Source organism: Sorex fumeus, unplaced genomic scaffold, assembly GCF_029834395.1.
Source record: "Sorex fumeus unplaced genomic scaffold, SorFum_2.1 ptg000165l, whole genome shotgun sequence".
NCBI lineage: Eukaryota > Metazoa > Chordata > Mammalia > Eulipotyphla > Soricidae > Sorex > Sorex fumeus.
The window spans coordinates 2,834,245-2,847,834 of record NW_026606222.1 but is presented as its reverse complement, the minus strand read 5'-3'; the positions used below and the strand labels follow the sequence as shown (position 1 = coordinate 2,847,834).

At 63.6% G+C, this 13,590-nt stretch overlaps 2 protein-coding genes across 3 annotated transcripts in view; one reads left to right on the top strand and one right to left on the bottom strand.

The window, feature by feature from the left end:
- CARHSP1 (calcium regulated heat stable protein 1) overlaps positions 1 to 1,680 on the bottom strand; it is a 124,668-nt gene extending 122,988 nt beyond the window's left edge. For both annotated transcript variants that reach the window (XM_056107428.1, XM_056107427.1), the window contains exon 1: positions 1,565 to 1,680. The gene's annotated coding sequence lies outside the window, so the exon portion shown is untranslated. The remainder of the gene's footprint in view (positions 1 to 1,564) is intronic.
- Positions 1,681 to 10,880: 9,200 nt separating this feature from the next.
- LITAFD (LITAF domain containing) lies at positions 10,881 to 13,376 on the top strand. Its single transcript, XM_056107439.1, has 3 exons — positions 10,881 to 10,929; positions 12,330 to 12,474; positions 13,268 to 13,376. Exons 1-3 carry the CDS (start codon positions 10,881 to 10,883, stop codon positions 13,374 to 13,376), a joined length of 303 nt encoding a protein of 100 aa, XP_055963414.1.
- Positions 13,377 to 13,590: the final 214 nt, after the last annotated feature.

Below are 13,590 nucleotides of genomic sequence, written 5' to 3'. Positions count from 1 at the left end.
AGCCAGGGGTGGGCTCCGGGGAAGCCCCAGGCCTGGAGCAGGAGGAGGGGGTCCCGGGGGCGGGCAGGGGAGCGGGCGGGCGGGCAGGGGGGGCGCGCGGGGGCCGGACAACAAAGCTCCATTGAGGCGCTGGTGACCTCAGCGAGGATCCGCCGGCACCGCCAGTTCTCCCGAGTCCACGGGGCCCGGGAGGGCAGAGACCCGGCCGGGAGGGCGCCCCGGCGTCCAGAGACCTGGGGGGACGCTGGGGGGCGCGGGGGGGGGCGGCCTCCTCCTTTAATCCTCACACACGCCCTTGGGGCAAGGAAAAGCGCCCACCCCTTCGGCCGCGGGCAGGGAAGGCGAGTCTGGCTGGACCCGGGTCAGCGCCCCTGGAAGCCGGGTGCCCGCGGGCTAGCCTGGACCCAGCCCAAGCCCAGCCCACGCCAGCCTGCCCGAGGGAGCGGCCCCCTCCCTCGCTCTGAGACCCCCGCCCACCCGCACACACTCGGGCCCGAAAGGAGGCTGGGAGGGGGCCGGGGGGCGCGGGGAGGGCAGGCGCGTCTCTTCCGAGACCCCCAAAACGCAGTGCCCTCTGGCCCGCAAACTTGGGCGAAGCTGCTCGGGGCGCAGGGGGGCCCCGGCGGGCGCGGGTGAGACTCGGGGGCGCACGGGGTGGGCGCGCGCGGGTGAAACTCGGGGCGCAGGGGGGCAACGGCGGGCGCGGGTGAGACTCGGGGGCGCACGGGGTGGGCGCGCGCGGGTGAAACTCGGGGCGCAGGGGGGCAACGGCGGGCGCGGGTGAGACTCGGGGGCGCACGGGGTGGGCGCGCGCGGGTGAAACTCGGGGCGCAGGGGGGCCCCGGCGGGCGCGGGTGAGACTCGGGGGCGCACGGGGTGGGCGCGCGCGGGTGAAACTCGGGGCGCAGGGGGGCAACGGCGGGCGCGGGTGAGACTCGGGGGCGCACGGGGTGGGCGCGCGCGGGTGAAACTCGGGGGCGCACGGGGTGGGCGCGCGCGGGTGAGGGTCGGGGCGCAGGGGAGCCCAGGCGGGGGTGGGTGAAGCTCCTCGGGGCGCAGGGGGGACGAGGGGAGGCGCGGGTGAAGCTCGGGGCGCAGGGGGCACCCGGCGGGCGCGGCTCCCCCGCCACCCCCGCGGGGCCTGGCTCCGCCTCCCCCGTGCGGCGCCCCCCGCGCCTCGCCCCTGCGCCGCCAAGTCACCAAGTGCCTCCGGGCGGGAGTGCCGGGCTGGGCGAGGGGGGGATCGGGGCCGGCGGGGCGGGGGTCGTTCAAGAGTCTGGGGGCTCTCGCCGGGCGCTCGAGACCGGTGCCCAGGCGGGCAGCGCACGCCGATCGCGGCCCTGCGCCCCGCCCGCGCCCGCCACACCCACCCCGCCCCGCGCGCCCCAAACACCGCCCCGCGCCGGGGCACTGCCCCGCGGCCCGGAGACGCCCTGCCCCGAGCCCCCTGGCGACCAGCTCGGAGACCCTGGGCCGGAGCACCCCAAGGGGCGATCGCGGCGTCCCCCCGCGCCTCGGGAGCACCCCAGCACCCCCAGCGCAGGAGCCCCGGGCAAGCCCCTACCTGGAGACCCGCTGCGCGCGCCGCTTCGCTCCGACTGCGGGTCGGGGCTGGAGGGGGCGTGGCCCGCGGGGCGGGGAGCGCAGGCCACGCCCCTAGAGCTTCAGCCAATAGGGCCGCGAGCGGAGCCCGGGCCCGCGCGGCCGGAAGGCCGGCGGAGCGGGGATTGGAGGCCACGCCCCCTGGAGCTTCAGCCTATGGGGCCGAGAGCTGGAGCCCGGGCCGGCCGGGCGGGGCGGGGCGGGGCCGGGAGGGCCACGCCCCCTGAAGCTTCGGCCAATGGGGCAGCGAGTAGGAGCCCGGGCCAGCTGGGGGGCGGGGCGGATGGGGAGGCCACACCTCCCGGAGCTTCGGCCAATGGGGCAGCAAACAGGGGCGGGGCGGGGCCTTGAGGGCCACACCCTCCTGAAGCTCCGGCCAATGGCGCCGCGAGTAGGAGCCCGGGCCAGCTGGGGGGCGGGGAGGATGGGGAGGCCACACCTCCCGGAGCTTCGGCCAATGGGGCAGCAAACAGGGGCGGGGCGGGGCCTTGAGGGCCACACCCTCCTGAAGCTCCGGCCAATGGCGCCGCGAGTAGGAGCCCGGGCCAGCTGGGGGGCGGGGAGGATGGGGAGGCCACGCCTTCCGGAGCTTCGGCCAATGGGGCAGCAAACAGGGGCGGGGCGGGGCCTTGAGGGCCACACCCTCCTGACGCTCCGGCCAATGGCGCCGCGAGTAGGAGCCCGGGCCAGCTGGGGGGCGGGGCGGATTGGGAGGCCACGCCTCCTGGAGCTTCGGCCAACGGGGCAGCAAACAGGGGCGGGGCGGGGCGGGCGGGAGCAGCCGGGCTGGACCTTTGTGTCCCGGCTGGTCTGGCGGCGAGTGCGGGGCGGGGGGCGCTCCCGCTGCAGCCGCGGCCGGGAACCGCCCCCCGGAAAGTGCGGGAGCCGGTCCTGGAGCCGGGGTCTGGCCTTCGCCCTAGAGTCCGGGTGGGCCCCGGCGGCGCCTCCGGTTTTAGCAGCACCGGGAAGGAGCAGCAGGAAGGAACTCCGGGAGCACGGAGGGAGGAGTGCAGGGCAGGGCCGCAAGCTGGCAGGGAAGCAAACACGGAGGGCGGGAAGCCGCGGCCTGTCTTCTTTATGTTCTGTGTTTTGTGTTTTTTTTTTTTTAACTTTTTGGGACACACCAGGCGATGCTTAGGTTACCCCTGGCTCTGCGCGCCCAGGAGCTGCTCCATATGGGATGCCGGGGATCGAACCCGGGTCCGCCACGTGCAAGGCAAACGCCCTTCCCTCTGGAGTTTCACGCCTTTCTGCTCTGCTTTCCGGAGGGAGGGGCATGGCATTGCTCTCACCTTACAGGCGAGGAAACTGAGGCACGGAGAGAGGTGACCTCTGCATTGCCACGGAAACCCAGGAGCAGCCCGAGAAGCCCAAAGCAGGGATAGGATGGATGAGATGGGCGTGGGGGGGGGGTACTGCGGTCCCACCTGGAGCCCCTGTCTCTGTCTCAGCCCCCTTCCCACAAGGGAGGGAGAGCTGGCTGGCTGCTAGAACGACCACCCACCAGACCATCTGCCAGAGGTGTCCCCAGGTGGCACCCAATCGTGGGGCGCAGTGATCCCCGGGCACAGCCCACTGAGAAGTAAACCGCCATTTTATTTATTTATTTATGTGCTTTTTTGGGTCACACTCGGCGATGCACAGGGGTTCCTCCTGGCTCTGCACTCAGGAGTTACTCCTGGCGGTGCTCAGGGGACCCTATGGGATGCTGGGAATCGAACCCGGGTCGGCTGCGTGCAAGGCAAACGCCCCACCCGCTGTGCTATCGCTCCAGCCCCTAAGCGGCCATTTTAGAAGCACCCCCCTCCCCACGCCCGGCTTTGGATAAGCCTGAGAGAGTGGGATCCTCCCTTCTCCAGAAGCCCTTCTCTTTCTCAGGACATCCCACAGGGCTGGGGGCAGCTCCAGGGAGTGGGATGCAGGGGGAGGTTCCATCCCCCAAGCGCTGCCAGAGCAAATCCAGAGCTCCCCGCTCTGGGTGAGGCTTGGAAAGCAAAAGAGAAAACCCACTAAAACCCAGACTCTCCTCTCGCCCTGAGATCACTTAGTCCTTCCGGCGCTCAGGCCACCCCAGGCCTCGGAAACTCAGATGCGCACGTGAGACCAGTGCTCCATCCCTGCCACCAAGGCAGGGACAAAAGAAGGTCTCCTGGTGCCCCTTTCCGGCTCTGGTAAACACAGGCTCCGTGCTGGGCTCCAGCACCCAGAAACACAAAGTGATCTCAGGGCCCCCGCCCCGGAGTCGGCACTGGGGCCAGGTGATAACCAGGATGTCCCTGTGCTGGGCCTGATAAGCGGTGGGACCTCTGCTCGCCCCCGGAAGAGCTTGCACTCTCTCTCTCTCCCTCCCTCCCTCCCTCCCTCCTCCCTCTCTCTCTCTCTCTCTCTCTCTCTCTCTCTCTCTCTCTCCCTCCCTTCCCTCCTTCCCTCTCCCCAGCTGTCACTTCCTGCTACCTGTGAAGAGGGTCTTCATTTCACCTCCCATCAGACAGACAGATAGACAGGCACACACACACACACACACACACACACACACACACACACACACACATACCCTGACATCTCCCTCTGTCCCTTCTGGCCTCTTCTTGGCCCGACCTGATCCAGCAGATGCTGAGGGATCTGGCTGTTTTCTGTCACCAAAGGACCAGATCAAGCATCCAGCCGTCTGGACCTGAGCAGTGCTTGGCCCCGAAGCAGCCCCGAGCACACACCCCCAACCCCCTCCCTACTCTCTGGCCTCCTGGAGGCTTCGGTCGTAACAAGCATTTGGGCAGGGAGAGCAGGACGGAGCCTCTGGACGGTGCCCACGGGCTGGAGAAGGCCAGCATCGCAGGCGGGCCGAGGACAGAGGGAGGAAGCAGAGGGAGGAGGCAGAGGGACATGCTTTGACCCCGAGAAGCAGAGAAGCGTATCCCCACCCTCCGGTTGTATAGGGAAGCTGTTGGCCACCCCCAGGGGGCTCTTCCCGGCTCTGTGCTCAGGGGTCACTTTCAGTGATGCTGGGGGACCCTGGATGCTGCACTGAACCAGGGTCAGCCACCGGCCAGCCAGGTGCCTTAGCCCCTGTTTTTTTTTTTTTTTTTTTTTTTTTGCTTTTTGGGTCACACCCGGCAATGCACAGGGGTTACTCCTGGCTCTGCACTCAGGAATTACGCCTGGCGGTGCTCAGGGAACCATATGGGATGCTGGGAATCGAACCTGGGTCGACCGCGTGCAAGGCAAACGCCCTCCCCGCTGTGCTATTGCTCCAACCCCGCCCTGTTCTGTCTTGACAGCTTTGGAGCACCCGCTAAAGGCTCAGGGTCTATTCCTGGCTACTGCTGGTGTGCCCTAAAAGCAAAAAAAAAAGGGGCTGAGAGAGAGAGAGAGAGAGAGAGAGAGAGAGAGAGAGAGAGAGAGAGAGAGAGAGAGAGAGACGGCAGTGAGGTACCGGCTTCCATCTAGGCCACAGCCCCCTCCTTCCCCCACGACCCCAGAGCCACTTCCTCCAGCCATCCCCAGGCAGTGTCCCACCCTGATTCCCGCATCCCCCCCCCCCCCCGCCCACCCCAAGTACGCTTACACACTTCCTTTCGCTGCATGGCACTCATCAGCTTTCAGAAGCCCGAACCTAACCACATTTAAAACGGCTGTCACAAAAACCTGCAGACTGCCCTCGCCACCACGCCCAAGGCCGCACTCCACAGGCTCGGAAGAGCCTCATCCAAGAGCAAATCTGCAGGAAAACCCAGGTAGGCAGGACTCGTGACTGAAATCTCCAGGCTCAACGCAGCCAGGAATGAGTGGCCTCCCCCCACCTCCCTGTGCTTCCAGCAGTGTGGCAGTCACACTCACAAACTGCCTCTGGTGCCATCTAACCCCATTAAAGGCCATGATCCAGAGACTCAGCAATCAACCTCTCGGGAGAGAGCACAGATTGATATGTCATAGAGATGCCTCCAGACCCCATGCCAGGCTCTCATCAGGGCAACGCGGAGGGGGCAGATGAGTTCCCTCCACCCCAACAAAGCCTCAGCAGCTGAAAAACGCCAGAATTCATTGCCGCCATGCTCATGACTGTTCTCCGTGGGTATTTTTTTTCTTTTTGGGTCACACCTGGCGATGCACAGGGGTTACTCCTGGTTTTGCACTCAGGAATTACTCCTGGCGGTGCTCAGGAGACTATATGGGATGCCGGGGATTGAACCCAGGTCGACCACGTGCAAGGCAAATGCCCTCCCTAATGTGCTATTGCTCCAGCACCCCCACGGATATTTTAAATCTTAGGATTCCTGGAGGGCACGGCCACATTCATAGCTGCACGACATCCCAAAATTCACACCACTGATATACCAAGAGTAGCACACCACATGTGATGGGGTTTAAAGTTGAGACAAGCAATCTTATTTTTGTTTTTGTTTTTGTTTTTTTTGCTTTTTGGGTCACACCCGGAGATGCTCAGGGGTCACTCCTGGCTCATGCACTCAGGAATTACTCCTGGCGGTGCTCAGGGGACCATATGGGGTGCTGGGAATCGAACCTGCGTCGGCCATGTTGGCTGTGTGCAAGGCAAACGCCCTACCCGCTGTGCTATCGCTCCAGCCCCGAGAGAAGCAATCTTAAGGAGAAATATATGTACACATAGCACACAAGGCTCAACCTTTAACAACATGTTACTCTCATCTCTTACAGAAGAGTTTAATGGCCCCCGGGTAAAATACAACAATCTTCACATACTTTCCTCTAAGGAAACTTCTTTGGATAATTTTGAGCGGATTATTCACAACAAGCAAGACAAAATAAAGTACTTTGGTTCTGATCTGGGAGCAGGGTTTGGGGCTCGGGATGGGAACATTTGAAGTATGGTGGTGGGAAGATGTTGGAACAGTAAATGTAATTAATTATTGTGAACAACTTTGTCAAAATACAATTTTCAATGAATAAAATGGCTGTCGGGGGCTGAACAATAGTACAGCGGGTAGGGCATTTGCCTTGCATGCGGCCGACCTGGGTTCGATTCCCAGCATCCTGTAGGGTCCCCCGAGCACCGCCAGGAGTAATTCCTGAGTGCAGAGCCAGGAGTAACCCCTGAGCATCGCTGGTGTGACCAAAAAAGCCAAAAAAAAAAAAAAAAAAAAACCAACTGTCCCTGGCCCCTGTGAAAACGGGGTCATGTTAAGAGCAGACTCCCTGCAGAAACATTCCCACAGGGGGACCCTGGGAATGGGGGTTTTGTTTTAGTTTTGGGGTCGCTCTTGGCTCAGAGACCAGGGGACGTTGCTTGTGGGAGACCATGCGGTGCCAGGCGTCGCACCTAGACCCCTGTGTGCAGAGCGTGTGTCCCACCCTGGAGCTGTCCCCCGGGCCCGAGCCCTCAGCTGGGTTTACGCGAGGGAAAGACATGCACCGTGGGGCTGGAAAGCCAACGAGAAAGGCGCACCGCCGAGCCGGGTTCAAACCCTGCCACCCCCTAGGGTCGCTGAGTCCTTCAAGAGTTATCCTGAGCACCGCAAGGTGTGGCCACCCCACCTCCAATACACCGTGATATGTGCAAATGTTCACGGCCAGGGGGCAGCTGGACCCGAAATTACTAAGGAAGCCTTGTCAGTGGGGGGGACGACGGGCGGCCACGCACAGACCAAGCTCAGGCCTGCCGGTAGAGACCCAGCGGACCCTCACTGGCCTTTGTCCAGGGGAGGCTCTGCCTCTAGTGCGGGGCCTTCTGCAGCCCCAAACTACCCTGGAAATAAAATTGGCGCCCTGGGGCCTGTGGGCAGATAGGAGCCGAGGCTGGGTTTGTTTTTTCGGGCCACACCAGCAGCTCAGCGCTCACCCCTGGCTCTGGGTTCAGGGATCACTCCTGGTGGGGCTCCGGAGAACATCAGAGGTGCGGGGGGTCGGACCCTGGTCAGCCACAGGCAAAGCAAGTGACCTCCCTGCTGTACTATCCCCCAGCCCCGCTGGCCCTGGGTTTTGTTGGGGGAGGGGGCACAGCTGGCAGTGCTCAGGGCTTACTCCTGAGTCCGTGCTCAGGGATCACTCCTGGTAGGGCTCGGGAGACCATACAGGATGCCAAGGACCCAACCGGGGTTGACAGCATGCAAGGCAAGCTCTCTGCTCTCTGTACTCTCTCCCCAGCCCTGATGGAGCACTTTTAATTGAGCAACTTCTATGTTCTAGGAGACAGCAGGGAACAAGGACGAGGACACTGCCCTCATGACAGCGTTGGGGGCCATAGGCAAGGCTCAGGTGAACTATGGCTCGTGCACGTGAGAATAAATGCAGAGAGGACCACATACACGGAGCAGAGAAGCCTCCCTTCAGGGAGAGCTCGGAGGCACCCCCGGAGGCAGGGGCTGTGAGCCTAGTCTCGCCACGAAGAGCAGCCAGGGGCTCTGTTGGGAAGAGCAGGTGCAAAGGCCCAGGGGCAGTAAACCAAAAGCAGGCCTGCCCCCCCCAACCAAGTACAGGCAGAGAATTCGGTTGATATGTTCTTTTTTTTTGAAGGGGCGAGCAGGGGCACAGCTGGCAGCGCTCAGGGCTAACTCCTGGCTCTGTGCTCAGAGATCAGAGATCATATATCAATGCTCAGGGGATCGTCTGGGATGCTGCAGATCAAACGTGAGTCGACCACAGGCAAAGAAAACACCCTCCCCGCTGTCCTATTGCTCCAGCCGCATCTCATACTTCCGGCAGGAAATGTTATGAGGCCCATTTGCAGAAGAGGAAGCTGAGGCTCAGAGAGGGCATATGCGTGCCTGGAGTCACGCAGCTCGGCTGGCAGCCCGGGCTGGGCCCATCTTCTCCCTCCTTACACAGGGGACCAAAGGTAAACAAGAAATCCGAGTTTAGCCAAGAGCTATTTTGGTTTGTTTTGGCGCCCCCTGGTGGTGCTCAGGAGACCATGTACAAATCTTCACTGTGGCTTCAAGTTAACCCCTGTACTATTTGCCCCGACCCTTTGCGGGGGTCAGCGGGGCTGGACTGGAGTGATCCCTGGCTACTTCCTGCGCTGTCCCCCAGGCCCGGGCCTGGACATGGTACTGCATTTTGGGCACAAACCTGGCATGCACCGGATCCCCAATATCCCAGGCCCCCTCCCCAAGCACCACCAGGCTGGCCTGGGGCATCCCTGAGCACGTAGGGCCCAAGCAGCACCCCAGCCTCAGACCCGTGGACACCCCCTCCTCCAGCCTCCTTGAGCACTGCTTGGAGAATCCCACCTTCCTTGGGGAAAAAAAAAAAACACTTCAAGGGGCTGGAGCGATAGCACAGCGGGTAGGGTGTCTGCCTTGCATGCGTCCGACCCGGGTTCGAGTCCCAGAATCCCATATGGTCCCTGAGCACCGCCAGGAGTGATTCCTGAGTGCAGAGCCAGGAGGAACCCCTGTGCATCGCCGGGTGTGAGCCAAAAAGCAAAAAAAAAAAAAAAAAAAAAAAACAACAAAAAAACAACACTTCAAGAGCTCTGAGTCTCAGAGAAACGACCCCGCCACGGAGGCCAGGTGGAGTCTGGGTCCCCTACTGGGTGCCTGTCCTTGATCCAAGGGCAAAGGTGTCCTGGCTGTAGAATACGGGGTGGCCTGGCCTGGGAGAACAGGGTGGGGGCACCCCAGGAGGTGAGCTGAGCCCTGAAAGAAGAGGACCGGTGTGGCCTGCCCCCTGGTGGTCATGGGGTAGTACAGCAGCACCCTCCTATTTTCCCCTCCCCTGGAGGTCCCCAGCTCCCTGCAAGTCTCTACAGAGCCCCCCACCTTTTATTTTTTGCTTTTTGGGTCACACCCGGCGGTGCTCAGGGGTTCCTCCTGGCTCTGCACTCAGAAATTACTCCTGGCGGTGCTCGGGGGACCATATGGGATGCCGGGAATCGAACCCGGGTCGGCCGTGTGCAAGGCAAACGCCCTCCCCGCTGTACTGTCGCTCCGGCCCCTCTACAGAGCCCCTTGGTCCTTGCTCCATATCCCATCCAGGGCACTGTGAGTCAAAGAAAGTGGGGGGGGGTTCCCACAAATGGAGCATGCAGCACACACATTCATTCACTCCTTCATTTCACTCCTTCACTCAGCCAACCATTCACGAACTCACTCGCTTTTGTTCAGGCTCTCACTCACTCATTCAGTCAGTCACTCGCTCATCCCCTGTTCTGGGGGTTGTTCCAGGTGGTGCTGGGCCCCCCCCCCCCAAGGTTCCCAGGTGGAGGCCACATGCGGCCCTTGGGCCCTCTCCCGGCCTCACCGTCTTCAGAGCAGCGGCTCCTTCTTCCCTCTGCAGCCCATCACCATCACTGAGCGTCTCCATGCGGGGCCTGGGGTGGGGGGGCTCAGCCAGAGAAGCAGGGGTCAGGCCCTGATGCCAACACTCAGCAGGATGTGAGCACCGTGGGACAGACAGCACGCAGGGCAGAAGGATAAGAGGGGAGGGATGACCTGTCCCCCTAGGGGCGGCAGCAAGAGAGCCCTGAGCTTCCCCCTGGACACAGAAGCCAGGGGTCAGCTGCGAGTGGGCGCAAGAGGAGACGTGACCGCAGAAGGGTTTGCTTTTCCCACGGACGCTTCCCCTTCACGGGTCTCGGAAACGCCTGCCTCTCCCCCGAAACCCGTGGTGAGAACCGTTCCATTGGCCGTGACAGACAGACACACAGACACACAGCTCTCCCCCTGGGCAGCGGCACTCACGTGTTGGAGCCCCCCTGGCTTTGCCGGGCGACTCCAGGGCCACGCCCAGGGGTGCCCAGGGGACTGGCAGATGCTCTGCCCCTGACCTGTCCCCCAGCCCCTGAGCGATTTACCATCAAGCATCTTTGTTTTCCTTAGATTTTTTTTTGTTGTTTTGGTGTCATACCTGGCAGTCCCCAGTGCTACTCCTGGCTCTGTGCTCAAGGATCACTCCTATGGAGTGCTGGGGATTGAACCTGGGTCAGTCGCATGCATGTAAGATCTTCCCCGCCATCCTCCCTCTCCAGTGCTCCCTCCCGTTCTGCTAGGCCGGCCAGCGGGTCTTTGTGGGCTCAGCACGGGTGATGCTAGGAGCTCCAACTCGTTCGCTCCGGTGGGGGTCCCTGAGGCTCCTGCTTTCAGTCTCTGACCCCCTTCTCTGCCTGGCCCTACCTTAGGCCTGGCCCCTCCCCGCAGTGGCCAGAGCGGGGAAGGCCCTTCCTTCTGGGTCCCTCTGGCTGGCCTTGCTGGGGGGCGGGGTCACTGAGTGGAGACCTCACACATCACAATGGCCCTTCCTGAGCTGGCCACCGGAGGGGTTCAGCACTCTCCCTCTCACTCTCGGGGGGCACCAGACCCAGGATGGAGGCTCCCCCAGACTCACAGCTGGAAGCTTCCAGGAAGGCGCAGGGTGAGGGCAACAGGGACCCCTGGGTCCCCTTGCCGAGATGGGGGGGGCTGATCCCTGCCTCACTCCAACACCCTAAAGTCTCTTTCCCTCAACAGAGACCACAGACTCTGAAGGTGGGGAAACAGAGCAGGGATACCTGGCAGCCACAGTGCCCTCATGCGTGTCCATGGCCTGCCACCCAAGCCTCCGAGACTGAGCTGACTCCAGGCTGGCCCAAGTGGGGTGGGGGGCGGGGGTTCTTAAGTTGTGGGGTCTGTTTCGACGGGGAAGTGTGGGTTCGGCATTTGGAGGCAGGTGTGTAGGGTGGGAGTCTCGCCTCTGGCTGGCACCCCAGGCCGGGTACCTAACTCCTCACCTCTGTGGGTACCGGAAGCAGCTCCAGGGGGTTGCAGAGATAGTGCCATGGGGAGGGTGCGTGCCTTGCATGCGGCTGGCCGAGGTTCGATCCTGGCATCCCATAGCGTCCCTCAAGCACCGCCAGGAAAGAGTTCCTGGGCCCGGAGGAAAGGGTGAGCCCAGAGCATCGGCTGGTTGACGGCGGCCGGCCAGGGGCCAGGGCACCCGCTCAGCGCCCGTGGGCTTCGCTCTCTCCCAGAATTCCCCCAGATCAGTGAGCCGCAGCGCTATCAGCCACAGAGTCCTCGGCAGTCACAGCGAGCTTCACAGCAACCGTCACACGTCTCGTACACCCACGGCTCCAGGACACGTCACATGGGTGAGCACAGCCCCCCAGCAAGCCCAGCTGAGTGTTGGGGGCGGGGGAAGGCTGCTCCCACAGGGGCCGAGGACAGGTCTCGAACCTTCGTCTTCCGAAGATTCAGAAATAGACTCGAAAGACCTTTAGGACCGTCCTCAGGCAGGAAAGCTGCAGAACGGGGTTGTGAATTCCCAGCTCCATTCACTGTCCAGAGCAGCCTGGGGCGGGGGGGGGGGGGGTCGCCCCCTTCTCACACCACCCTGGGCCAGTCCAGCCCCCACTCGCTGACCTCTGCTGCCCGGCACAGCCACTCTCCTCGAGAACCCCCAGGGGTGCCAGTCTGTCCAGGATCAGGTTATCCACCAGCCAACCCTGAGGCGGGAGATCCTGGGGCCTCTTTGAATCCAGGAGGACCCCAATTCCCTGGGGGATGCCTTTGCCGGTGCCAGGGGGAGGCAAGGCGGGGTCCGACATAAGAGGAGAGAGCACAGCGGGACCTGAGTGCTTGTCTTGCACGTGGCCAACCTGGGTTCAACCTCCAGCACCCCATGTGGTCCCCCGGGCCCTGCCAGGAGTGGTCCCTGGGTACCGCTGGGTGTGACCACAAAATTAAACAAAAAGAGAGCCAGCTAGGAAGAGACAGGGACAGGCTACGGGTGGGGAGGGGGTGGGAGTGGGCATCCGACTTGCCCCTGTCACCCAGGTGCCTTCCGCGTTCTCCCCACGGTGGCTTCGTCCCTCCCCTTCAACACCACGTGTCCATACTGCGGCAATTTTGTCCTCACCACCACCAGTGCCACCCCGGGCCTGCTCAACTGGCTGCTGTGTACCACACTCTTCCTGTTAGGGTGAGTGCTGTCCAGGTGGGGTTGGCCCAGAGCACCCCGCCTGGGTGTCAGGACAGGACAGGACAGGACGGGGTGGGGGGAACCCTCCAAAACTCGCCCTAAGCCCCAAACCCATCTCCCCACACGACCCCCACCCACTCTGCAGGCCCCGCCCCTGACGTAAGACCCCCCCAGTCCGCAGACCACGCCCCCTGCGTCATAGACCACGCCCCTCCCCGCCCCCTTGCCAACCCTGCCCCCGCAGGGCCCACCCATCTACAGGCCACACACCCGCAGGCCCCGCCTCTGCTATGGAGACCACGCCCCGGGCCCCGCCCATCTACGGCCACGCCCCCGCCCGGAGACCACGCCCTTTGCTGAAATCCCCGCCCACTACCACGCCCTTTGCTGAAAGGCCCCGCCCCCGACCACGCCCTTCACCGAGGGCCCCGCCCGTCACGCCCTTTGCTGAAGGCCCGCCCCGACCACGCCCTTCACTGAAGGCCCCGCCCCTGTCACGCCCTTTGCTGAAGGCCCGCCCCGACCACGCCCTTCGCTGAAAGGCCCCGCCCCGACCACGCCCTTCGCTGAAAGGCCCCGCCCCGACCACGCCCTTCGCTGAAAGGCCCCGCCCCGACCACGCCCTTCGCTGAAAGGCCCCGCCCCGACCACGCCCTTCGCTGAAAGGCCCCGCCCCGACCACGCCCTTCGCTGAAAGGCCCCGCCCCGACCACGCCCTCCGCGGAAGGCCCCGCCCCTCCCCGCCCCGCCTCCCGCGCGGGCCCCCAGCTCACTGCCCACCGCTGCCCTGCAGGTGCGTGCTAGGCTGCTGCCTGCTGCCTTTCTGCATAGAGGAGTTGATGGACGTGAGGCACAGGTGCCCCGTGTGTCGAAAGCAGATCTACCGTTACCGTCGTCTGTGAATCTTACCCCGGGAAATAAACTTTTTGGCTTGTTTCTGTGCCTTTCGTCTGTCCGTGCCCGCCTGGCGGAGGTGGGAGGGGGCTGGGAGCCCTGCGGCCGTGCGGCTGGTCTGGGGGAGCCGGGGCGTCGAGGGGCCACCACCCTCCCACTGTCTCCGGGGGCGGCCTGGGGCCCCCTGGCCGGCGCTGTACTCACTCCCCGTCCACCTGGGCA

Bases quoted from the DNA above. Each gene is read 5' to 3' on its own strand.
- LITAFD (XM_056107439.1), top strand. From the start codon at position 10,881: ATGGAGGCTCCCCCAGACTCACAGCTGGAAGCTTCCAGGAAGGCGCAG. The intron at 10,930-12,329 runs GTGAGGGCAACA...CCTGTCACCCAG, and splicing joins AGCTTCCAGGAAGGCGCAGG to GTGCCTTCCGCGTTCTCCCC. The intron at 12,475-13,267 runs GTGAGTGCTGTC...GCTGCCCTGCAG, and splicing joins ACCACACTCTTCCTGTTAGG to GTGCGTGCTAGGCTGCTGCC.